At 38.1% G+C, this 25,170-nt stretch overlaps 1 protein-coding gene across 4 annotated transcripts in view; it reads left to right on the top strand.

The window, feature by feature from the left end:
* The window catches only part of CNOT6 (CCR4-NOT transcription complex subunit 6), a 31,943-nt gene extending 10,822 nt beyond the window's left edge, over positions 1–21,121 (top strand). For 3 of the 4 annotated variants that reach the window (XM_056502142.1, XM_056502143.1, XM_056502141.1), the window contains 11 exons: positions 2,867–2,980; positions 5,472–5,658; positions 9,075–9,160; positions 10,118–10,222; positions 10,311–10,379; positions 11,775–11,932; positions 12,429–12,583; positions 13,556–13,710; positions 14,669–14,899; positions 16,176–16,378; positions 17,031–21,121. In XM_056502142.1, coding sequence (XP_056358117.1) covers positions 2,869–2,980; positions 5,472–5,658; positions 9,075–9,160; positions 10,118–10,222; positions 10,311–10,379; positions 11,775–11,932; positions 12,429–12,583; positions 13,556–13,710; positions 14,669–14,899; positions 16,176–16,378; positions 17,031–17,243 — 1,674 coding nt within the window. In that variant the 5' untranslated portion in view covers positions 2,867–2,868 and the 3' untranslated portion in view covers positions 17,244–21,121. The remainder of the gene's footprint in view (positions 1–2,866; positions 2,981–5,471; positions 5,659–9,074; positions 9,161–10,117; positions 10,223–10,310; positions 10,380–11,774; positions 11,933–12,428; positions 12,584–13,555; positions 13,711–14,668; positions 14,900–16,175; positions 16,379–17,030) is intronic. The other variant, XM_056502145.1, reaches the window with a different exon arrangement.
* Positions 21,122–25,170: the final 4,049 nt, after the last annotated feature.

The following is a 25,170-nucleotide window of genomic DNA, read 5'->3' as shown; positions in this document are numbered from 1 at the left end:
TGGGGTCAGGGTTCTTAATTCTGTGTGGGGACTGAGTGACCCATGGTGGAAGTGGGCAGCCACACTCAGTACAACTCAAGCTTTTCTGTTTTTACAGCTATTAAAATGACAATTTTAATAACCTGGTACAAAATAGTAAATAACTTCATTTGCATTCAAACATACTTAAATGTCCTTTTTATTAAATTTGTCAGGAGTGTGTTCCATGAATCCATGTCATATCTTTGTTGTAAAGATTTTCTCCTTTACAAACTGATTTGCTGTGTTCAGTAAGAACCTAACATTAATGGTGCTTCACTGTTTGTGTTGATGCAAGTGAAAATTACAGGTGGTATAAGCTCTTTTGAAAATTACCATGATGATTTTTAAAAGCTGCAGTTATGAATGGTTCTAAGGATGTTTAACATTATTTTATGGATCTTACTATAAATTGCTTTAGCCTGACAAAATTCTATCAATCTGATGTTTACCTCAGCTATTACATTTTATTGTAGCAGTCCAGCATGTGCTACATTTGGGTTTGGGGAGGTGGAGAATGATTTTCTTGAACTACTCCAGGCTGTGAAGTTTTGAAATGCAGTTCAAGTGTTATGCTTGTATTTTATGCTGTACTAAGAGATACAACCCAAATTTAGCTTTCCTGTCAGTTCCTGAGAAATTTTGAGTTCTGGGTGATGAAGATGTGCTAATGCCTGGTGTGACAGTATCCTAGATGTGGCTGGTGGCAGTGATACTGTCGGGCAGCAGCAGCTTCTTCAGCCAGGAGGCTCTCAGGCATTTGCTGCTTTTTTGGCACCTGGTAATCCTAAACAGCAGGGATTCATCCTCTGAGAAATGCAGCAGTGAGAGGGAAGACCATTGAGAGCAGGAACTTTATTGAGAGGGAAGGTAGTGCTGTAGAACAACTGGGAGTCCAGGATCACCAGCATCCAGTGTTAAACCCCTAAATTCTTAAATCTCTAATTGTTTTAGTGTACATTGACAAAACCCACTGGAAAAGTATGTCATCCTCTTCCAGCAGTGAGCAGTGATACACTGCTGGTACCAGCAAAGCTGTTTATTAGTGCATGTGATTGAGTGTGCTCTGGGGAGTGTTCGTGTTTCTGTACTGAATGGGATTTCTGTCTTTGCTCTACCTGCTTCTTGAAAAATTGGAACGTATTTATTAATTCAGGGAGCAGCAGGAAGAGGAAGCATAAATGTCTGAGGAAGGTAAATGTTTCCTGACAAGCTGGAGCATTCCTACATGGTCTTTGTGAATTATATATAATTATACATAGAAATTTCAGAAGAGATGCTCTGTACTTTATTCTGATATATATATTTTTGCACCAGTTGCATAGTTACTGCAGGGAAAAGTTAGGATTTTACCTTTCTGGAGCTTATAGTACACTCTCCTCTCATTTAATTAGTGAAGTTTGATGAAAAAAAGTGTTACAGTTGGCAATTCCCACACCCTGGGTACTTAAATGCCTTCACTCTGGAAGGAGCCTCACCCAGCTGCTATTTATAATCTGATCCTTTTACCCACAATTCACTTCTTAAAGGGGAATTTCTTTTCACTGCAGAAATCTGGTTTTGACCAGTAGTGGGAGTGGGAAAGGAAAGGAGGAGTGTGACTTAGTAAAAGAGCTGTTATATTAAGTAAGCATGTGATACCTAAAAGCTTTATTTTAATTAAGATGCATATAACTGTGCAGAAAAGTTTTTAGTGGATTTTTGTTGTTTTGTTTAACATGCAGAGTAAACATTTTTCAGTAAAATCAGTAAACAGATTATAAATCTGGTTGATAGTCTTATTTACTAGTAATTATTCTTTGATTATTTTATATAATGACAATATTTTTCAGTTTTTCCCAGGAAATGAAAATATGAGAAAGCCTTAAAAGACTTGGTAGGAAGATGTCCTTAGAAATTTGACCAGTACAGCTGCTTGCTTACTGAGTGGGTTTGGATAGTATTATAATATTGCTGTAATGTATTTTGCTGAGTAATTGCATAATATTGCTTGTAAAGTGTTTTTGAGGGTGATCTGCGCCAGCATTGTTTAATTTCTCTATTTCATATAAAGAGATTTATAGCTTGTTGTTTGTTGGAGAGGAAAGCTTGCTTCTCTGTCATGATGCATGATTGAGTATGGTAAAAAGGACTTAGAAAAATTACTCTTATAAAGTTACTAGGAATGATGTGAAAAGCAATGAGAAAAATGAAGTTAAATTTCAGTATTAAATACCTGACTAAAGAAAGTGATAGAGATATCTACCTTGGGTGCAGTATTTTTAGGTTGTAGAGAGCAGGGTAAGGTTGAATTAAAACCTGTCACTTTACAGATTCAAAGAATTGAGGATCTTTTTGAAACTTTAATTCTTTTCTTGATGTTGATTTGTGTGAAAAGGTGAGAATTGCAGTAAACCTGGAACTGATAGGTGATCAGAGTTATTAGCAAATGTGTTCTCTAGGAATATGAGAGAGATCCCAGCAGTGGTGATCATCCCTTTTTGAAGTTTCATGGTTAAAGAAACAGGAGCTTGCAGTGGGATGTGTCAGTTCTGAGGGATACACAACATAGCCATGGAGGGCTATGGGACACAATTTTTAAGCTGCTTTGCAGATTCTGGTAAATTACTGGGAGGGAGGGAGGGGCTGGGCTGTTGTCTGCCATTCAGGGGGCATTAGGAAACTCTGTTTTTCTGTTTTCTACCAGTGTATTATTCAGCAACATTTATAAATGGGCACATTATCTGTAGCTTTGAAAAGTATTTGGTACTAAAGTCTAATATGAAATTTAACTGAAATGAGAATTACCATCTACAGAATTCTCAGTATACTATATCTCAGTTAATCACTTGCCTTTTGGTTTCAACAGGAATGCCCAAGGAAAAGTACGATCCACCTGATCCACGGAGGATGTACACAATTATGTCCTCAGAGGAAGCAGCCAATGGAAAGAAATCACACTGGGCAGAGTTGGAAATAAGTGGTAAGAAACTGAGGCATGGTCCTGAGTTATGAACTCACTGCAAGTAGTGTGAGCTTGGACAAGCCTGGGGTGGAGTTACTGCCTGCCTTGAAGTGAGCCAGCAGAACAATGGGATAGCAGCTGCCAGCTGGGGGGAGTGTGGAGGGAAGAGAGAGCTTGGGCTGGGATAGCACAGGGAGCTGCAGGACAGGTAAGGTGGGGTAAGTGGGAAATCCCCATGTATAGGAAAGTTGTCAAGGTGAGAATACAGATGTGAGCTCTTTGTGTTTTAAGAAGATGAAGTGAGGGAGAGCATGAATTTAAGATCTAATTTGTCAAAGAGAACAGGGTGAAGTTGGGGTTCATCTATAGTGGTATATTCTTACTGTAGGTAATGTAACAATGAGGTATTAGTCCACAAAGCAGAAGTTTTCTGTTCAAAAGCAGCTGTAAATTTTGCTTTGTTCTTAAGATTAAATACACCAAAACCTCCACAATCTGTGCAGGCTTTGAGATACTGTTGGACTTTGGAATCTTTTCTGAAAAGTAAGATAATGCTCAGAATTCATAAGCATGTGTTTCAACTGGTCAACCAGTCTCTTGATTTGCAGAGTAAATCCTGAGTTTGCTACAAAAAGTCTGTTTACAAGGAACTTCAAGCAAATATTTTAAGAATTAAAAAACAGTTTTGTGACATTTTAAACTTCGGCTGTAATTTTGTGTAAATATGGAGGTTCTTTAAGCAACTGTGAAAATTGCCATGTGGGATTTATAAATGACTGTTCAGTAGAGAAATTTGTGGAAGAAGGACTAAACAAACAATTCTTCAAATTGTGAAGAATCTTTCCATCCAGTTCACTGAATCTGTCTGTGCCTTGCTTCCAGTACCACGTGCCTCACCATGTGAATAGCATTCTTTACTGAAGGTTACAGATGCAGAAACACAGTTAAATGCTGCTTCAGGAATCAGCATTACATATCAGCATTAGGCTTGGAATCCTCTTGGACATCTGCTGCTCTGCATAGGAAGTGCATTAAGTGATGGCTCTTTCCCTTCATGCCTGGTAATCTCACTATAGACTGATTCCCACCAGGGGAGGTGCTGGAGTGGAGAGCCTGGATCAGGGATGTTGATTGGAAATCCTTTCAGCTACAAGGCTTTCTACCATCACAGTCACCTGTTTGCATTGGGGGTGGGGAAGAGGTGCTAATTCAGTTTTAAAATGCAAACAACTATCGATTTGTGTTTAAAACCTTTCAAAAGATTTCTTAACGAGCATTAGAGGAGCATCAATCCCTTAAGAACTGTATGCATTTGCCTTGCAAAATAAAACTGTGCAGTGTTTTTGTTTCATTAATGTTCACACTGTCCTTTCCTTGCAAAATACTTGGTCATATAATACAGAAAGCCACAAATGTTAAACATTTAAATCATGGTTTTTTTCACTACAGGCTTTTTTATGCTCCTTGTTTTGTTATAGCTCACTGGAATTTATACCAGTATTAAACATTTTGCTGCCTGGAACTGAGTCCCAGCTGCTCATATCTCAGTGTAACTTTCCCTAGGCACTACATATGAAATCTTATTTTGGAGAAAATCATTTAAGGAGAGGAATTACAAACTGTGTGTTGGTGTAATATTAACCAGACTGTTGTTAACCTTGATGAGTCACAGTGGGGATTTTAAAGTTGTTCCAGCTAACTTCTTTTTGCCTTGGAGAAGCTGGTGTTGGTACTCCTAATGCTTTTGGTACAGTGAGATGATTTATGTAAATGAAAAAGGATTTACCCTGGAGGAAAAAAGTCTTGGAAAGAATAAATATTTTGAGACCTTCTGATGATATCTCACATTCCTTGCATGTGTCAGTGTAAAAATCTTGATTCTGTCACACAAATCCATGTTTCCACCCTTCAGTTTATACAAAAAATCATACCTTTTAAAAAAATATCTGGCAATAGTTGATACTGCTTTTAGTTGAATGCCAGATGGAAATCCATGTTCTCAACTAAGCATCTTAGTCACCCTAAATATAGTGTTTCTATCTGTTCTTGGCTGGATTAATGCCATAGAGTAAAGATTTTTGGTTTGAAAGATGTGTGGAAATAAGGGATGAACCAAAGCACCGTCTTTCATCTCAGACATAAATTGTAATTGAAAAACATCTGTTTCTTACACCTCTGTTAATGATAAATTCATGGTCAGCTAGTTAATATGTTTTGTCTTGTATGGAACTAGATAAAGACAGATGTTTAAGTCTTAGGTATGGATTGGGAAAAACAACCTTAAGCATCCTTAGCAATATCTTTTATTTTCTCACACAGTGACAAATTTTTCATCAGTGATTAATGAAATTTACATTGAATAAAACAATAATAATAAAACCCACAAAAAACCCACGAGCAAGACTTACCCTCAAATTCCCCTGCGCCATACATACTTGAAAAATGTGCAATTATTGCCAAATACATGTATTTTAAATGTTCTGTTTTCTCTTGTACTTTTCTTCCACAGGGAAAGTGAGAAGCTTAAGCTCCTCGTTGTGGACACTGACCCATTTGACAGCTTTGCATCTCAGTGACAATTCCTTATCCCGTATTCCTTCAGACATTGCCAAGCTTCACAATCTGGTATATCTGGACTTGTCCTCTAATAAAATCCGCAGTTTACCAGCAGAGCTCGGAAACATGGTGTCACTCAGGTATGTAAATCTTAATGGCAGTTAAAATTGTGCTTTTATTATCTTTGTAGCAGCAGTTCAAATTTCAGCATAAGTAAATTCCCCTTTCCTCCCTTCTTATCTACCTCCCTGAGTACTTGCTGTGGGCTGTGCAGCTATAGCAGTACTGGCTTTTCTGTGATCTGCTGTTCTGATGTGTGACAGCACAGAATGAGCCTCAGAAGTGCTTGGTTTGATGGCAATCACCCATTTTATATTTTTACAAGTCAGGTTTCCTCTCAGGCATCTCTTTCCAGATTCTTTTACAAATCTTTTATGTAGTGTTTGTCTCAAAGAGTAAGTGAAGGGCCAAAAAAATATTGCTTTTATCTCACAGTAAGGTAGGAAAAAGGTCAGATTAAACATTTATAAGCATGTTAACTACAATGTTTTCCTCTTCATTCATATTTAGTAATTATACTTAACAATAGTTCTTGTTCTCTTTATTGTATAACAATTGCAACATGTCTAGTACCATCTCCTCCCCACCTTTGCTGTGATGTAACTTCATTCCTGTGCAAACTGGGGAGGAGAAAAAAATGTTCTAATCGCAGTTTTCGAGGGTTTTTTTTCCCTTCAGTTTTGCAATGCCAAGATGTACAAAGTTAGCATGGAATGAAAACTGCTTTTGGAAGTGAAATACGAATAATGATGCCAATTTAGATTGTACTTAAGGCTGCAGCATTTTACTTAGTAAAAGCAATGTTACATAACTATATAAATTATTGATATAAGAGTAAATATTTACAGGCAACAGTCTTTTGCCCTTGACTCAAAGGAAGAGCCTTATCTTAGGTTTATTAGACAGTTGCCAGTAATTGCCTTCATTGCTATTAATTTAGAAGATATTTCTGAACAGCTTTCTCAAATCCAGAAAATACAGAGTCTGAAAGTAATGAGAATGTTATTAGAAGTAAAGACAACGAGAGAGAAGTGGACTGCCAGCACAGCTTTCCTGAAGCTGAAGGCAAAGCAATTTTGCACATAGAAATACCTGCCATTGCATTTTCCTTCCCTTTAGAAAAGTCTGCTCTATTGGAGAGGATTAAACTAGCTGATTAAATTGGTTCTAAAAGCTCAAATTCCAGAGCAGTTCAAGTCTCAACCTTGGAGGCTGAGCAAAGGGACCTTGCTTTTTGAAGCATAATTGGCAGCTCTGTTTTGTAGCGTGTTGTATAGTTGCTTTCAACTGGAGAGAAGTGTGTTCTAAGCTCTACTTCTTTGCATTACTATTTCAATTCAAAGCAGTTATTAGTAATAGGTTTCTTCCCTTCTTTATCCAGCTCCTTGGATATTGTGAGCTAGCAACCCTAAATTTACTGGAATAGTCTCAAATTCATCTTTGTACTTCATTAGCCTCCTTTCAGTCTTTTTAAAAAACTTTTGTAAATGTAACGCTTGTGACATGGAGATAGTTCAGCAGTGCAGAGTCATCAATAATGTCAAGTCATTATGCCTTCTTCCCAACAATTCTCCTGATTTATTCTGGCTGATTCTGTGAATCTTCAGTCCTAAGTTTGTTCTGAGCAGAGAAGGGTAAATCTTGTAAATGTGAAATGTGTGGCTAAGGTCTAGGATCACATAAGCTTTTCTATTTATGGCCAAAACACAGCACTGGAGCCCAGATCTCTAGATGTGAAAAGCTGTGCATGAACCCACTGTTCTCTCAGTAATTGCAGCTGCTCTGGTTTTTTTTTTTCACTGTAGTGAAAGTGAAGAAAAACCCACAAGCACATCCTATGTGAGAGCACATTGCAGGTCCCAGCTGGGCCAGGGTTTTGTGTTCCAGGCTGGCTCTTGCTGCAGACACTTCCCCTGGATTCTGGGAAGTTGTTCAAACTAACAGTAATTCAACCCTGGGCATTGCTGATATCCTGAGCCACAGAAATCATTTGTGCTCTCAGCACTGAGAACTGATAACAGCTCTCCCAGCTCCCACATCTGGAGCTCTGGGTTCAGTCTGTACTGTAGAGCTCACCAGGACTCCTTTCATCTTCCTTTTTACTGCAAGTAGTTGAAAAAAGACATGTCAGAGCAGTAGGATTTCTGATCTTTGCAGAAAAAGGAGAAAAAAAATAAACAGTGTAACATGTAATCTTGGAAAGCTCAGCTGTAAAACAGATTCTCTTGATATGCTTGAAAAAAATTGAGTGCACCCCCAGTACATTTGCAGATGGCACAGAGCTGGGTGGAAGAGTTGATCTGCTGCAGGGCAGGAATGCTCTGCAGAGAGATCTGGACTGGCTGGATCCATGGGCTAGGGCCACTGGTGTGAGGTTCAGTCAGGTGAAGTGCTGGGCCCTGCACTTGGGTCACAACCCAGCAGTGCTCAAATTTGGGGAAACTGTCTGGGAAGCTGCCTGGTGGAAAAGGACTTGGTGTGAGTGGTCAACAGCAGCTGAAGGTGGGCCAGGTGTGCCCAGATGGCTGAGAAAGCTGATGGCACCTGGCCCAGACCAGCAGTAGTGTGGCAGCAGTGACAGTCCCCCTGTGCTGGGCATTGCTGATGCCACACCTCAAATCCTGGGGTCAGTTCTGGGCTGCTTATGGCAAGAAAGACATTGAAACCCTCAAATGCTGTTCTCTAGAAATCAACAAGAGTTAAATTAACACTTACTCTCCAGGTTTCCTTTATTTTTTTTTCTTTTTTTCTTTTTTTTTTTCTTCTTTTTGTTTCCCAGCAATACTTATCAAGTCTCTAGGCACCAAGTTCTAAATACTTTGGAGCAGCAACTTCATACTGATTGTTTCTATGAAAGTCTTCACTGCTTAGTGGGAATTCATTTAGGAAAGTAAAAAGTCTATTTTCTCTGCCCAGTTTGTTGGGATATCAGAATTCAGGACATGAATTCTGTTCCTGTCTGTATATTGGTTTTGTGAGTTACAAAACACGTATTTTGTCTTACCACTGAAATTATGAAAAGAAAACCATTCAAACCATAGAAAATTGCTGCTGTAAATGACTACTGCATGGTATTGCCACAGCTGTAATCCTACTGCCATGATCCTGGATTTTTTTATTTGGTTTCAGAGATATAATTTCCCTTTATTTCTTAATTACAGCTGACCTGTTTCATGGTCTGGTTTGTCTGAGCTGTTACTGCATCATCCCTTGTAGATATTAAAGTGTTTAATTATTGCTAATGTTCACAAAATGTCTGACTGTTTAAGATAAACTCTCCAAACAGCTCCTTTCCTCTGTACTTCAACATAATGTGTTTTGTCTGGGTGTGTGTGTCTGAGTACAGCAGGATTTCCCTAACCATTGCTGTTTAGTCTCTGAATTTTTCAATATTGTGATTTGCTACTATACTGGTTCTCTTTTGTTCAATTCTTGTACTGCTGCAGATAAATGTTGCTCTGTTTTCAGACCCATATGATTCTTGCTCTGTCTACAGGGAACTACATTTAAATAACAACCTGTTACGAGTTTTACCTTTTGAGCTGGGAAAACTGTTCCAGTTACAGACTTTGGGTCTGAAAGGTATTGCTGTTTTTTTCTTGGTCTCTGTGCTTGTTTAGTGATGCTGCTGCTGAGCTGTAATGGCTGTAGTCTGCTGGTTCATAAAATCTACTGATTAGCAATCCCAGATGTAGCTATTCATTCCACATTTATAAATACTGTTACTTAGGGATTATTTAGAAAAGTAACAGGATTGGGAAAGCAGTGCCCATAGAAGGAGGTTTGCTTTTCTTTTTGCAGAGTGAGCAGAAGCTTTCTGTTGCTTGCATGGGGGTTGAATGCAGTTCTGCTTTAACTAAGAAATAGTCTGTGGTTAACTGTGGTACATCTCCAGCCAGAAAGGGAACATCCTTTGTATGGCTGCAGGGTTCTTATGCAAGCAGCAATTTAAGTCTTTTCCCATTTTTTTTCCCTCTGAACTTTATGGATTCTAGTTATAAAATTGCTGACCTTGAGGAATTTTTGAGCTGCAAAATCAGAAGCACTGAGAGATATAATACCTCTAAATACTGCTAAGTCTCAAAATTCTGTTTATCTCCCCCTTAAAACTAGGCACTTGCAGTGTGTGTTGTCCATGACAACTTCTGCAATCTGCTTGTGTTTAGCAGATGGCAGAGTCTCTACTGAGATCTGACTGTCAGATCAGCTGCTGGTGGATGTTTCACACTGAGCAGAGGTGCCTCCTGTGTTTGTGCTCATCAGCTCTGCCTGTTGTACCACACAAGTTCTTCACTGCTCTTAGTCCAAGGGCCACCTTTGGGATGCTCAGTCCCCCAGAAGAATCAGCAGGGAGAGTTGCTAAACTTCACTAGGGCTGTCCACACATCTAGGGTTTTGTGGGATTGAAGACCTGAGATCTGAAACCCCAAAGAAGTTCATAGTAGATCTTGTCTCCAAGATGTCAGCTTTCAACACTGATATGCAAGTCTGCAATAGTTCTGTATATTTTATTCAATATTCCTGTGAATTGGTTTGTAGGAAACCCACTTACACAGGATATTCTGAACCTGTATCAGGAACCAGATGGGACACGACGGCTACTGAACTATTTGCTTGATAATTTGGCAGGTACTGCAAAAAGAAGTAAGTGATCATTCTTAAAACATTTATTTCTGCTGTGTAAAATAAATGTGATTATCATTTGTATCTCTATTTTAAAATGTTCCCATAGTTTCAACAGAACAGCCACCTCCAAGATCCTGGATTATGTTGCAAGAACCAGACCGTACAAGACCAACAGGTACTGTAACACTTCAAGGGTTTCTCATTTCTTCTGTTTTCCTTTTAATAAAAGCTGTTGATCTTTACTGGAAAAGAAGTTAATGCATAAATTAACCAATCAGTGCTGACCAGCCAGCTGAAGTCATTCAATCCAAATTGGAACACCTGTTCCAGATTTACCCATCTTTTACTCTAAAGTAATTTATTTTTAATTAGTGTCCCCTCACAGGATTTGAAACTGTTGTCCACAATTAGTTAAATGGCAGAATTATAATAGGCTTAATTTAACATTTGTTGAAGAATAAAAATGGAAGCATTTGAGCATGATTTCCAAAAAATGCAGAATTGTTTTAAGTAACCAGAGTATCATCTTTGATTCAGCATTTTTCTTGCTGCTGGGATTCAGGTCATGTTTAATTCTCTACTTATTTTTTTTCCATGCATAAATTGTTTAAAATACTGTCTTTTCTATTTACCTGCACACCAAAAATCTTAGTGTATTTCTCAATGATTGCAGTGCCTTCTCTTTCAGGACTGATTATTCTCCCATTATTGATTTCTTCAAAGATCATTGTGTTAATGCAGCTTCTGTTTTGCTGTCACCTGTTTGTTTTCAAAATGCCAGACTTCAATGCCAGTCAGCCCAAGATTCTTTTCCTCAGTTCTCTATAACTTCAAACAATGGTCTTGTTTCTTTTTTTCTACATTTGAGAGGAGCTTCCAAGTATCTCATTGTTGTATGACAAATTCTTTCAGTGCTTTTTAAAAACAAACAAACCTAAAAACCCAACAAAACACCCCCCAAAATCCATGCTCTTGGATTACCTGTCAAGTTGCCCCAGGCTGTCTCATTATTACTCCTGTTTCAGATTAATACAGAGAGGAGATATTTCTTGTTCTGTGCCTGAATGGCTTTTTGAGGTGGAAATATTGGAGGGGTTAATTTGCCTACACTTTTTCTTTGTGTGAAAGGATCCTCACCCTGCCTGTGGATCTGTTACGGTTTGTGGTAGCAATAATTAGGGTAGATTTTAAAGAATCTAATTGTATACTTGCAGACCTTTGTGTAGCTGACAAATACAAGTGTTCAAATACACTTACTTTATTTTGGGTTTTTCACAGTACTGAGCCATTTATCATAAAACACATTTTTCTGCTCTTCACTGTGTTAACCATATAAAAGGGGGTGTTTGTTTCCTAATTAAATGCTAGAAGACAGCTGCCATAAGTCCAAACATGTAATTTGTCTCCCTGGAAGAACTAACAAATTTTTTTAGCACAGATACACATGCTGTGTTTTGGTTGAAACAAATGAAGCATGAATTGATAAATTCCCAGAAGACAAAAGTCAAGACCATAATTGTATTTTTTTTTTTTAATCTATCAGTGTGTAAGTAAAATTATTGTTCTGCAGCCTTGTTCTCTGTCATGTGTTACAACGTCCTCTGTGACAAATATGCCACCCGGCAGCTGTATGGCTATTGTCCATCCTGGGCCTTGAACTGGGAATACAGAAAAAAAGCCATTATGCAGGAAATACTGAGCTGCAATGCTGACATCATAAGTCTGCAGGTAAAAAAATCACACCATTATTTCTTTTCCTTTTCTATTCCCATGTGCTGGTTTCTTCACATTTATAGTAAATGGTCTGTTTTCAAAACCTTTCGCAAACAAAAGAAAAAGAAGTGATGTTTAGAACATTATTTGTTGCTTGACATCAAAAGAAGGCTCTCAGCCCCCGCAGTTGGAATGGAAACCAGCAGCCCCTGATCAAAGCAATGTTCGTGGGGGTGTCTTTGTGCCTGTGTGTGTATGTGGGGCTGTAATTGACACATTTTCAAATCAGAGGCTTGAGATAATCATAACTCCAGGGATTACAGAAATTCATTTATATTTTCTTAAAATAGGGATATTGCTCTTGAATTTGCATTCTCTGATGTACTTAATTCTTAGATTTTTTCCCCTTAAATCTCATTTGAAAGTGATTTACACTTCTGAAGAGTCTAAATAATAAATCTTCTATATTTTGCTAATAGTATATTCATGCTGTGCTACCTTAACTTTACAGGAGGTTGAAACAGAGCAGTACTACAGTTTTTTCCTGGTGGAACTGAAAGAACGTGGCTATAATGGATTCTTCAGTCCAAAATCTAGAGCTAGGACAATGTCAGAACAGGAAAGAAAACACGTTGATGGTTGTGCAATATTTTTCAAAACAGAAAAGTAAGTGATGTGGTTTGCTAAGCCTTCTGTTGTCTCTTGCTGTCTTTTGCATAATTTCTGAGGCTGGTCTATAGTTCAAACAGTTGGGCTTTAAACTGCCCTTTTGTAGCCAGGCAGGATTTCATACAGAGCATTCCTACCCCTGGAAAGACTGGTTTATAAGAGAGATTGTTCTGTGTGGAGCTAGCAATAAAAAATTTAACCTTGAAATATGGAGTTGAATGAGATTTCATTCTGTTTGAGCAGTGCTGGTTGGGAGTTCACTAAATTATCCTTCACTTGTTGAGTGTGGGTGTCCCAGCCATTTGGTGGTAATAATAGAAAATTAAGGAAATAATGAAAAATGAAGCAGATTTTCTTGCCTTTTGTTTCTTTGAGCAAAGGAATTTATAATCCCCCAAATTACTGAAATAAGGCCTCATATCACATTGACTTTTTGATAAATTAGCCTTTGGTAAAGCAAATGATAAGGTACCACCACACAACTCTGTAAAAAAAAAAAAACCCAAATCATTTAAGAGCTGCAGAACTTACTAGTTGTGTTATATTACACTTGTACAACTTTGGATTGATGGTAATAATGTTCCTTCCTGCTTCCATTCTTGTGTATCCACAAGTAAATGTAGGTGCCAAGTTTGCTACATAGTGGCTTGGAAAATTATTTAGTCCATCTCTGTTACATTTACATATTTGAACTAGGAGCAGATGCCAAGTTTAGAAAAATCATGCTTGTTTCTAAATATCACTCTCAACAAAATCTTTTAATTGTAACTAAGGTACTATAAACTACATGAAAATTGCTAGGAAAACTATATAATTTGATTTCACTTTAGGATTTTATGAAATTACGTGACAAGTTGAGATTTTCACATCATAAATATGTTTGAGCTTTAATTAAAAGGAGAATTACTGATAACATTTCCAACTGTATCTGGCTGCTGAAAAAAATTACATATGATGTTTTTCTTTCAGATTTACTTTGGTTCAAAAGCATACTGTTGAGTTCAATCAACTAGCAATGGCAAACTCAGAAGGTTCAGAGGCTATGCTGAACAGAGTTATGACAAAAGATAACATTGGAGTTGCTGTTCTGTTAGAACTGCGAAAGGAATTGATAGAGATGTCATGTAAGTCCCATTTCACTTATTTTTTTAAATAGATGGTATTTTGTAAATGCAAAAAAATTACTCTTGTTATAATAAACAAGAGAAACTAGGTTCTGCAGGTGAATTTGTCTTTGCAGGTAGTATGTTCAGACAACTTTATTTCCAAAGAGCATTTTGGGGAAAAGTTTTATAGTTAAAATGATGAGGGCTTCCTCCTCCCAAACTCAAGATATAAAAACTTGAGTTTGAGTGATTTTGTTGTTTGGTTTTGCAGTTTTTTTCCTTAAAATGATGTACAAGTATCAGAGAACCAGGTGGTGTTAGTTGTGTGTTTCTGGATCATGTATCTCCATCTTTTTAACTTATTTTCTTTACTGTCATGCTTATACGACCTGTTTGTTTTGCCCTGTCATTCTTAATTCAGGAAATGTAAATTGGGTTTGTAAGTATCACAGTGGGAACCTACTCAACCTGTGTTATATTTATCCAAATGATATTTTATTAGTTCAGATTGTAGCAAACAAGCCTTTTAAGAAACACTTCTAGCAAGAGAGATAACTTAGAATGTGGATGACTTAGAATTCAGAGCTTGCTGCCTAATAAGATATGAGCAGAGCCTGTTTGCTATCATAGCCTGAGGAAAGCTGCTGTAATATTTTAGAAAAACATTATTTGCCTGTAATTAGGATTATCCATTACTTATGTTAATTTTCAGTGAATACAAAAGCATTACATGTAACAAGAAAGTCTGTTAGTGGTCTTAAATGTGAAATATCATTCCTAAAGCTTTATATCAACTAAAACACTTGTTAAATGTAAGAGGAGTTATCTGACCCTCTTCATTCAAATGATATTAACCCTCTTGAGGTCATACTGGTGTTTTATTTTTTTTGTCCCCTTAAAAATTTTGTATACATTTCTGTAATAGTGTTTTCTGTTGCTGACTGATTTTAAATAAATAACTGATTTGAAATTTTAGCTGGAAAGCCACATCTCGGGATGGAAAAGCAGCTAGTTCTTGTAGCTAATGCACATATGCATTGGGACCCAGATTATTCTGATGTGAAGCTGGTTCAGACTATGATGTTCCTGTCCGAGGTAAAGAACATTATTGATAAAGCTTCTCGTAGTCTCAAACCTGGTGTTTCGGGAGAGCTTGGAACCATTCCACTTGTACTGTGTGCAGATCTCAATTCTCTGCCAGACTCTGGTAAGAGTTCTATTTCTTATTCTTTAGACTGTTTTAAGTGTGTTACAGTTTTAAGTTGTTCAATTTCAAGAATGCATTGTTTGATAATACAAGCTGTACAGGTGCTAAGGGAAGAGAAGAAGGAGAGAGAACTGTTTCATTTGTGAGCAATCTTATTGCCTGTGCTGTAGTAGAACTGTGTCTGGTCTTTCAGAAACACTTCCACTGTGATTTAGTTCCCTCTTCATTCCTGTATTTTAAAGTGTCTTCCAAAAATAACTGGAAACATGAGTGTGTTGCTGATAATCCAGTTATCTTAATTTTAAGTGTGAGAAGATAATTTTTTTATGTTTAAATTTGCTACCATACAATAATTTTCTGTCATGTTTTAGGACTTCTAAAATTCAATACATCCCCTTCAAAAGGGGACTTTCCAGAACTCTTTACTAACATGGAACTTCGTTTCTTGACTTGGTAGCAACTCTATAAATGCAAGAAAAGAGCACATTCAGTGGCTGCCACCTTGCTTGCTCAGGTACCCACCCAGCTGAAGTGCTGTACTCAAGAGCTACCCTTCCTCCTTACTGTGGATTGATCAATATAATCATCTCCATTCCTGGTCCCCTTCCTTCTGGCTTCATCTTGGCAACTCTTAACATCTGGTAGGGTTTTAAGGAGCAGTTATTGCTCAGCAGTAATGGAAGTGGGATTATTTTTGATCCCAGAAAGGCCAGTATCACTAGTGCTGATTGCAATGACCAGTTCACATGTCTAGTTGTGTCTTCAGAACAACTTAACTTCTTCTTTTACCTTCCAGAACTTTAATCTAGCTATTCTGAAATTGAGGCACAATCATAGTTTCTGTGACACAAATCTAATCAATTTGGCTTTGCAGCCTCTTTAAAGTTAACTTCTTTTGAAGTAGTGTTCCAGAAGTTGGCTTTTTTGCAGCACTTTAGCTGAAGAAGATTGAATGGCAGGACCTGAGCATAAAAGCAAGAAGGGGCAGCCAATAGCTAGCACTGATAGCATTTTACTCCTGATTTTTTTCATCTTCCCCTTCCCAATCTATGCCTTATTTTTTCTAATCAAAGTATGTCTCTCTGTTCTAGGTGACATTTGCTCTTGATACACACTGCCCTTCAGTATTTTAAAAGAACTACTGTTGATTGTACTGTGTATTGTTAAGGTTTTGGTTATATAAAGCCTAAAATGACATGTCTGACTTCAAGTACCTACACACACTTATTTGCTGAATGTTTGTTAATATTTTCTTGTTTATAATCTGTCTCCTCAGGTGTTGTTGAGTACTTGAGCACTGGTGGAGTGGAAACAAACCACAAGGATTTTAAGGAACTGAGATACAATGAAAGTCTTACTAACTTCAGCTGTAATGGAAAAAATGGGACAACAAATGGAAGAATTACACATGGTTTCAAGTTGAAGAGTGCCTATGAGAATGGTCTAATGCCTTATACAAATTACACATTTGACTTCAAGGTAAGGACTTGCTTATATTTTGGAAAAGTTTTCCATTTTCAAGTGTGATTTGCTCTATGTAATGCTCTAAGTTAATCTGTGTAGCTAAATTCACCAAGTTTATACTTAAAACACAGCAAACTAGAATGCCCAATACTTCAGTCTCCTAGAAACCATTTTATTCTTTTTGATAACTTGCAATAGCTTTACAAGAGTTGGGGTGCTCTTAACCTTACTTGTAAACAGTAAGAGTTTGTGTTTTGATACTCCAAGCTAAATGACAGGGGCACTTCAGCTGTCAAGTGCAGTAATAGTGAAATAATCCATGTTGCTTCTGGAAAAGTCTTAGTTCTCTGTTGCCCAGGGTAAACAAAGATTGGTTTTTCCTCTTCAAAATCAGCAAAATGTGATTTGAAGCTCTGTAGGAGGTTGGAAATTGAAACCCACAAAGCATAGTGGAAGTGATAAAGGGTGGCCTTTTCTTTTGTTTTCCTAATCTATATTGAGCATCCCATAGGATACAGGAAGAAGAAACCTCCTAAATTGTGATGTGCTATAGAGAAGGAATGGGACATTTCATTACTTGTAACCCTGAGCTCACCTCTTGTTTGGAATAATAACTTGAGACAAGAATAAATACTAACAATACTTTTTTTTTCCCCTCTTGTTTTAGGGTATTATTGATTACATCTTCTACTCTAAACCTCAGCTAAACATACTTGGCATTCTTGGACCTTTGGATCATCATTGGTTAATAGAGAACAATATAAGTGGTTGTCCACATCCACTCATCCCTTCTGACCACTTCTCACTTTTTGCACAACTGGAGCTTTTGCTGCCTTTCCTGCCTCCTGTAAATGGAATCCATCTCCCTGGCAGGAGGTAGTCAAATACATTTTAGAGGGCAACCTCAATCTAACTTGTACAATTGTAAAATCTGAATATAGAGGAGTGAGGTATGGCCAACAGGGATTTTTTTTCTTAATAATCTTAATCTTAAATCTTAATTATTTGCTAAAGACATAGTAAAAGCCAGGTGCTATCAACAGACACAATTCTGAGCCCAATATACTTTGTATACTGTTCCACAGCGATTGGTGCATTTGCACCTTTCTTTAATACATTACAATTAACCTTCCTGTTTCTTTTCTCCAACGTGACATTTTCATGCCTTGAAATAGGGAATTGTTATACAGTGTATTCTCTTTGCACAGTTATCTGTAGCACTACTTTTTTGAGGCCAGTAGGAACATCCACAGAACATTCTCCGTACTTCACTCCCTCCTTTTTCAGACTTGTTTGTAAAATATAGAATTTGAATTTAGCCTTTATTGATTGTATATGAACAACAGAAAACCTGATTTATGAGATTTTGTACTTTAAAAAAAAAAAAAAAGAAAAATCAGATTTGGAAAATGATTGTATTGTAAACTAAGGCTAAATTTTTATCTGTTTTCATGTGTTATAAAGGCCAGCGTGTAAAAGAGGTTGTCACAGGTTTTCTCTGCTAATGATTTGCACTGTTAGGGTTTTGTTAGCCCTTTTATACTACTTTTTATGTTCCATTGAGAACGTTGCTTTCAAAATCCAAACCTATAAAATCTTAATATCTTACAGAGATAACAAAATACATTCTATTTCTGATAAAAAAAAAGAGAGGCATAGAGTTCTCGCAGAACAGATAAGCTGAGCAGTGAATATAAGTAGACCTGTATGGATTGAAAGTTATTGCTCATGTGTACACACTCAGACATCTCATCTCTAACTTTTGAAGTAAAATCTAGGGATACTTGTGTACAGCTTCTTCATTTCTGTTATAAATATTCGTCCTATCTCCACTGTGCCTGCTTAAATTTGTTCTCAACTAGCACTGCCTGTGCATGCAGAGAGATCCTGTGCATCCTCTTTTATTTTTTTAAATAATGTTAACACTTGTGAAAATTTTATGAAGATACTTTTGTATAAGCTGTGGCATCTTTTTTTCCTTTGTGAAGCATTGAATATCACACTTTGGAACATGTTCAGGTTATGGGTACACAGTTTCTAGCTTCTAATGCCCATGCACTGCTTCTTTCAGTGTCATTGCACAGTGCTGTTTTTCCCACTAAGAGTTACTATCATGTGGATTCTCTTTCGTTTGTGTGTTCCTCAGTTTCTGAAAGTATAATTCCTTGAAGATAAAAACCTAGCCCTACATTTTCTATTAATGAAGCAGTGTAAAATAAATGCATCTTCAATACAGGTCCCAAAGACAATTCTTCAGATCATATTTTAAAGTGACCAAGTCTTATTTTAAAGTGTCAAGCAAGACCGAAGTTATAGTGTACCCTCAGTGCCATTTGTGTCATGAAGCCAAGTATAGAACAGCTTACAAATTTAGCTTGTCTATTTGTATCCTAAAAGGGAGAATTCATCATCTCCTTAAACTAATACAACTTGAATAATAAATGTAAAAAAAAAAAAAAATTAATAATGGAGATAGAGCTTGGTCTTAAACAGCTTTTGTTTCAGCTGCGGGCAGGGAAGCAAAAGGACACTGAGCATTAAGAGAAAACTTTCTAAATATTATGAATTTTTTATATATAAAAGAGTGAATTGGTAATAATGATGATTCAAAATTTTATTGAAAAGTAGTCAGCACACAAGTGTGCTCAAACCGTTCTGTTTCAGGCTCAAAGTAAACATTGCAAACAGTTCGGATGTAAAATGTAGATTTTAAAATATCAATAGGAGAAATTTTGATCTTGAATCCTTGTCTGGGACCTGATCTCTTGGGGTTATCTTGTTTTGGTTTTAGTTGTAAAAACACCAAACATGTCCAGTTTATAATCAGTACATTGAAATGCTGGTAGTATTGCTGTAGTAGATTTAATGCGTAGTGTTATTTTTTTTTTCTGTTTGTTTTTTGGGGTTTTTTTGTAAAGTGTGAATAAAAGGTGTTTTACTCATGTTTCCTTAATGATGTCTTGGTAATGTACATCATGACAATTTCCAGTAATGATGAGCCAATTTAGCTTGTCAGACTAAGCAAACTATTTTTCTTTTCTGATATCTGGATTGTGTAAGGAGTCCAGAAAGCTTTACAGAAGGGGAAGGGAAGCACTTACTCATTTTGTATTTTTTTAGAGGGGGATAATTTACTTTAATAGATGCTGGAGCTTGAGTGCACTTGTTAGATTCTAAAGGTTTGAGCTTTATCCAGTATGTGTTCTCCTCTATTGCTTAGTCTTAAAAGATATCTGAATTTATGACAGCATGTGAAAATATGGCCCCTTTTGCTTTTGGAGACACAACTGTTCCTGCTTAGTCACCTTATGGTCTAAGGGTCCATTTGAATAACCATTTCCTCCAGCTTTTATAGTAGTCCCTCAGGTCCTGATTGAAAACCCTTTGAATCCATTGAAGACACTCCTTTGACTTCACTGGGTTTTAACTGGACTGCAGCTGTGACTTGGGGGCTGAAGGAAGGAAGGAGAAATGTTTTGAAAATAGGGAAAGACCAGATGGCACCAAAACAGAGCTGAGATAAACAATCTTTCAAAGAAAATACATTCTTGTGTTAAACAAATCTAACTCAAAAGTCTCAATTTCCAGCTATAACATAGAATAAGGCAATAAACCGTGTCTTCACAAAATCAAAATGTTTGCTTCATAGTTTTTAACATGAAATGGTTATTTGCAATATTTTTATTCGAGGTGGTTTTGGGTGTTGCCATAATGTACCTTCAGTGTTCTTGTTGTAAAAGCACATACAGCAGAAGTCACAGAACATCCTTGGGGTTGAAAGGATTTATTTTGGTAAGACCAGGCTTTTTTCCACTTAAAGTACACTCTGCCATATCTTGTCTAGTTTTATTTACATTTACCAAGAGTTCTGGGTGTCAAAGTGTAAATTGAACTACACCCTTAATGAAAACATTGTTTAGAGTACAAGACTAATACCACAAGTTACTGCTTTTAACATAACACAAGTAGGGGGGGAAAGAGCATATAAATTGGTGTGTGCTGTAATTATTTTGTCCTTTTAGCAGCTTTAAATTAAAGGTCAGTTTGGCTAGCATTTGACTGAACTGATTTGAAGAACGTTGTATGCATCTTTGATGTAACTTCAGCAAATCTCTCAAGGTTGTTTGTTTTTGGTTTTTTTTTTACAGCAGGCTTAGAAAATAGCTTATGCTTTGCTTTTTCAACCACACAAAACCTGTATGAAAGACAAAATAATTGCGACACCATTGTGGGGGAGGGGGAAAAGGAAAGCTAATTACACTGTAAAAGTTTGAAAAGCTCAGTTAACCGCTTCAGTAGCAAAGCCTTTCTCATCCAGCCGGACACAGTATTTTTAGTATGTTAACTGCTATTCTTTTCTTTTGGTTGCATAAATTTGTAACACGTAAGTGTCTTGGTATGTTTAAGTAGTGTCTAAAATAGAATATCTTAGTCTTTATTCACAGTACTTCTGTATAATGTGTAATGCACTGGACTAACTCTTGTTTACCATTCATGTAACAAAAACCAGCACATTATCTGCACTAAGCTCAAAGAATGTTGCATTTGTCTATAGGCAGCTCTTCAATAAGATAAATGGGAAACTGAATATGGTCTGATGGTAAACAAGGGCTTTTACTGTTCTCTTCAGTGGAACTTTCTTCTTGGTCAAATTTTAACTAGTTAGTATTATATTTATATACAGGGTCTTCTTTTTCTTTACCAATGTATTTTCCTACTCATAGCTGACCAATAAATCCAGTATCTGTTTCAAACCTTCTTGAAGTCTAATTCATATTTTAACTTGATTCATAAAGCTCTTCCTCAAGAGTCACAGCCAAAGTGAGTGAAGTGTGTGAAGGGTATGATGGAAGCATAAGGAACTTGATAATCCCAGAAAGACCTTGCTGTGGTTCCTGCTGCTTTTGAGAGCTGCACACCAGAAATCTGCTCCAGTCAGTTGGGTTTGGGTTGCAAAGTGAAGGCATGATCAGAAATGCCTCCAGAGCTTGTGGAGAACCCTGTCCAAACCTACTCAGAGCTCAACCCCTTGTTCTCATAGCTGGTTCATGCAGTGGAGGTTTTGTCTCAGTCCTGTAGACCCCATTCCTTCCTTCCTCTTATTGCTCCTAAAGCACAAAGTAGACATGGGGTCTGGCAGCAGGAAGGGATGTGAATACTCAATTTACTATGAGGGGGGAACAAAGTGAAGACTTTCAACTTTTTTTCAGGAATGAGATTCAGCAAACTCCTGTCATTGGTGTATTTTCATACCCTGTTCTTTCTCTGCAGCTGCCCCTGGCTCAGTGTCTGTAATGGTGCAGTCTCACCATGTTTGGTGTGATGTTCCCAGCACTGGCAGCAGGAAGCATCAGACACCTGAGCATACTTGTGTGTGTGGAGCACTGAAGCACCCAATGCCTCTCCTGGCACCACTGCCCTCCTCAGAGCCCACATTCAGTATGTTGGTGCTGCTTTGCTATGAAATTATCTAGTTCAGTGTTCCCATAAATACCACAGGCCCTAGAATGTTCAGCTTGTTTGTAGGTTTAAAATGTAAGTTCCCAGCAGTGTGATGGGGCCGTTGCAGGCCTAGCTATGATTTCTCTTTGGTTTTGTCTCTTGGCTGAGATGTTAATTCCCATCACATTTGCAGGATTGCCACTAGATGGTGTGGGACACACAGACTTCAGCTGCACACAGCCTGAGCCTATTTCAGTGCCACGCACAAAGGGTGGCTTGTAGAATTTTTCTGAAGAATATTTGTAGGAATTCAGGCCAAGGGATGAACCTTTTCTAGTGGCAGCAGTTGTTTTGGTAACATCCACGCCAATTAATACCAGTTTTATAAATCCAGCTGTCAGGATGAGAATGAAAAGGTCCTACTTGGTCCTCAGTGACATTCAGTAGGCCCTTCTCTTGTTGCATTAATCTATTTAACTTCATGTTTTCAGGTAAGTACAGTTGTTACATGGTTCCAGATTGGAGTTTACATGTTCCTAAATAGTATCTGCAAACCTGACATGTCAGTAAGGGAAGAGCTGTTTGGAGAGAAACTGCCAAAATTAACTGGCCAGTGTCCTTGTCAGAGAATGTAGAGAGAAAACAGCATCTCTCCCTCAAAGGCAAAGGACTGAGCTGAGCCTGTGTCCTGTCATCCTCAGCCACGTCAAAGAAATCTTGTCTTTGCCTAGCTTGCAGTAAAATAACTGGAGTTATTTTAATAGATTTGAGTACACAATCTCTGGACAGACTCTGGTTACTGGCCCTTCATACCCCATGTCCACTGGCTCTTCAGTGACAGAATTGGATTTGGGTCTTCTAGGGTGAGAATGTCCCAAATCAAAGCAGTTGACAGTGTGACTTGCCTTTTCTACTGGCACTGGTGAAGCAGAAGAACCTTAAAACCTGTGGAATTGAGCCCAAAGAGAATAAGGTAAGTGGAAAGGACAAGACTACACCAGGTGCATGAAGTGACCTCTTGGGAGAAGCCATACTTCACTAAAGGTAGCACTTCTCTTCCTTTTCATCCTCCCTAACATGAGGGCAGTAGCAGCAGTGGTTTAATCTGAATGTTCCCTTACTCTGTATGGAAAGCAGTAAATCTAACTAAGCTATTTATAGGGTTCTTTGGTACACTTGAATATTTTCTTATTCCAAAATAAGCCTGGTGTTCTCACAGATTATCAGTTTTTAAAAGGTAAGACAGTACATTTTGGCCAAATTGTCCTATCAGTGGACACTACTGGTTTATTTAAACATGCTAGATGTTTATCATCAAAAAGCACACTACACAAAATAAAAACATACATACCCTCTTGGGTTTTAGTGACCACAGAGATTGGAGTAGCACTTGATGACTTGATGAGGTTATGCTTTTTTTTTTTTTTAGTTTAAGTTTTCTGTGCAGTTTTCTGGTCTCTGGGAACGTGCCAGGCTCCAGTGGTCTGTGAGAGTGCTTCATGGCCAGCATAGTGCTGGGAACCCAGTCCTTGCCACACTTGTGCACTCACATGGGGTGCATGTGCTGCCAGCCATGGAGCAGCTGCTGCAGGCTCAGAAAGATGAATTACAGGTGACTGTGCAAAGGAAACCAATGGAGATAGTGAATATTTACCTTGTTAATACCTCTGAAAACTGAGCTTCAGGGGAAACCTCATCCCACTCTCCAGCTCTCTGGAAGGAGGCTGTAGCCAGGTGGGGGCTGGTCTCTTCTCCCAGGTAACCAGCTACAGCACAGCAGGAAATGGTCTGTCTGGAAAAGTTTAGATTGGGTATTAGATTTCCCTAGAAAATTTCTTAATGGAAAGGATTGTTAAGCATTGGAACAGGCTTCCCAGAAAAGTGGTGGAGTGGCCACCCCTGGAGGGGTTTAAAAGATGTTTAGCTGTGGCACCTGGAGGTATGGCAGACTTGGTAGTGCTGGATTAAGGGCTGGCCAGTTTTCCAGTGAATAATAACAACTACACCCAGTAAAACTCTACATGCATTGCCCAGTGAGACAAGATCAAATCAAACATGCTTTTCCTTCAACTGCTCTTTGATTTTCAGTTTCTGACTTCACAAGTTTATGTATTTTCATGTCCTTTGCAGTGTTCTAAGTTGGTGTGTGAGGCAGCTGAAGGTTTTTAGAGCCTTAGCTGCTCTCTGAGAGGCTGTACCCCTGTGTAAGTGGGGGATATGCCTGCTAATGCTTGCAGCTAGTAAACTAGGAGTATTTCTGCTGTAAGTTGAGATAATAGACAGGAAGGATTGGGATTACCCTGTGTAACATTTTCTCTCTCAGGTGGAATCATTTATCCACAGACCAGTGAGGGAAGAGGGAGATGAACAAAAGAGAGAAATTTGGGTCTTGGCACAAAATAGCCAACAGAAAAATGAAGTTACCACATGTGCATGTAGAGCAGCCTGTCTTCCATAAGACCTGTCCTCACCCCAGAGCCCTGCAGGCACGGGGACAGTGTCTGACCTGTGGCACCCAACAAGGATTCACATTCCACTGAACTGAGTTTGCATTTTTGCTGAGTCCAGTGCCAAGTCTCTGGTGTGGCTGTACAATTTAATTAAGCTTTCAATTTGATGGTGTGAAAACTGCAGTTTCAACTTGTTACATCATCCTCAGGAGTCAGCCAGCCTTTCCCTTACATTTGTCCCTGTATTACTCATGTCCTGTAGGAACTGGTGAAATGAATAAAGAGAAAGAATACCTGGCACTGCAACACAAATTCCTCTTTTACCTCTGTGATTCTTTGCTTGCTCTGAAAAATATGTTTCTATATAATTAATTTTTTCTTATGTGTTTGGCTAATCTATGAATCTTCTTCCCCTAAGTAGGAATGATTCCCATTCTACAGAAAGCAGAACTAATTCCAAAAGCCAGCAACTAGCTGAAGGTCCTGGATGTCTGGATGGTGGAGCAGATTCCCAGCTTGGACTCTGGGATTGGTTCTACTCCCTCTTGTCCTGCAGGTGAGAATCTCATCCCATGAGCTGAGGCACTTTAGCAAGGGTAAAACTGCTCTGCATTCAGGCAGATCAAATGTCTGAGGAGGGTACAGAGCCATGGCCTTGTCCTGCCTGCACTCCTCTCCACAGCAGGATGAACAATGTGCCTTCAGCTGGGTTGGTTCCCTCCTGTCCCCAGGAAAAGGAGTGCCTGTGGTGCAGTGCTTTGTTTTCATAGTGATTTAAAAAGTACTGTACTGATGGCCTGGAACACTCTGTACAAGGTTCTGTACAAGCAATGACTTCTTAAATACATCTGAAAGGTTCTGATCCATAAAGACACATAAATCTGTGTTGTCTGTTGAAGTACAGTGGAGCTGAGA

This window comes from Oenanthe melanoleuca, chromosome 13 (assembly GCF_029582105.1).
Source record: "Oenanthe melanoleuca isolate GR-GAL-2019-014 chromosome 13, OMel1.0, whole genome shotgun sequence".
NCBI classification, from domain to species: Eukaryota; Metazoa; Chordata; class Aves; order Passeriformes; family Muscicapidae; genus Oenanthe; species Oenanthe melanoleuca.
The sequence above is the reverse complement of the archived record's forward strand: the minus strand, read 5'-3'. Positions and strand labels throughout refer to the sequence as shown.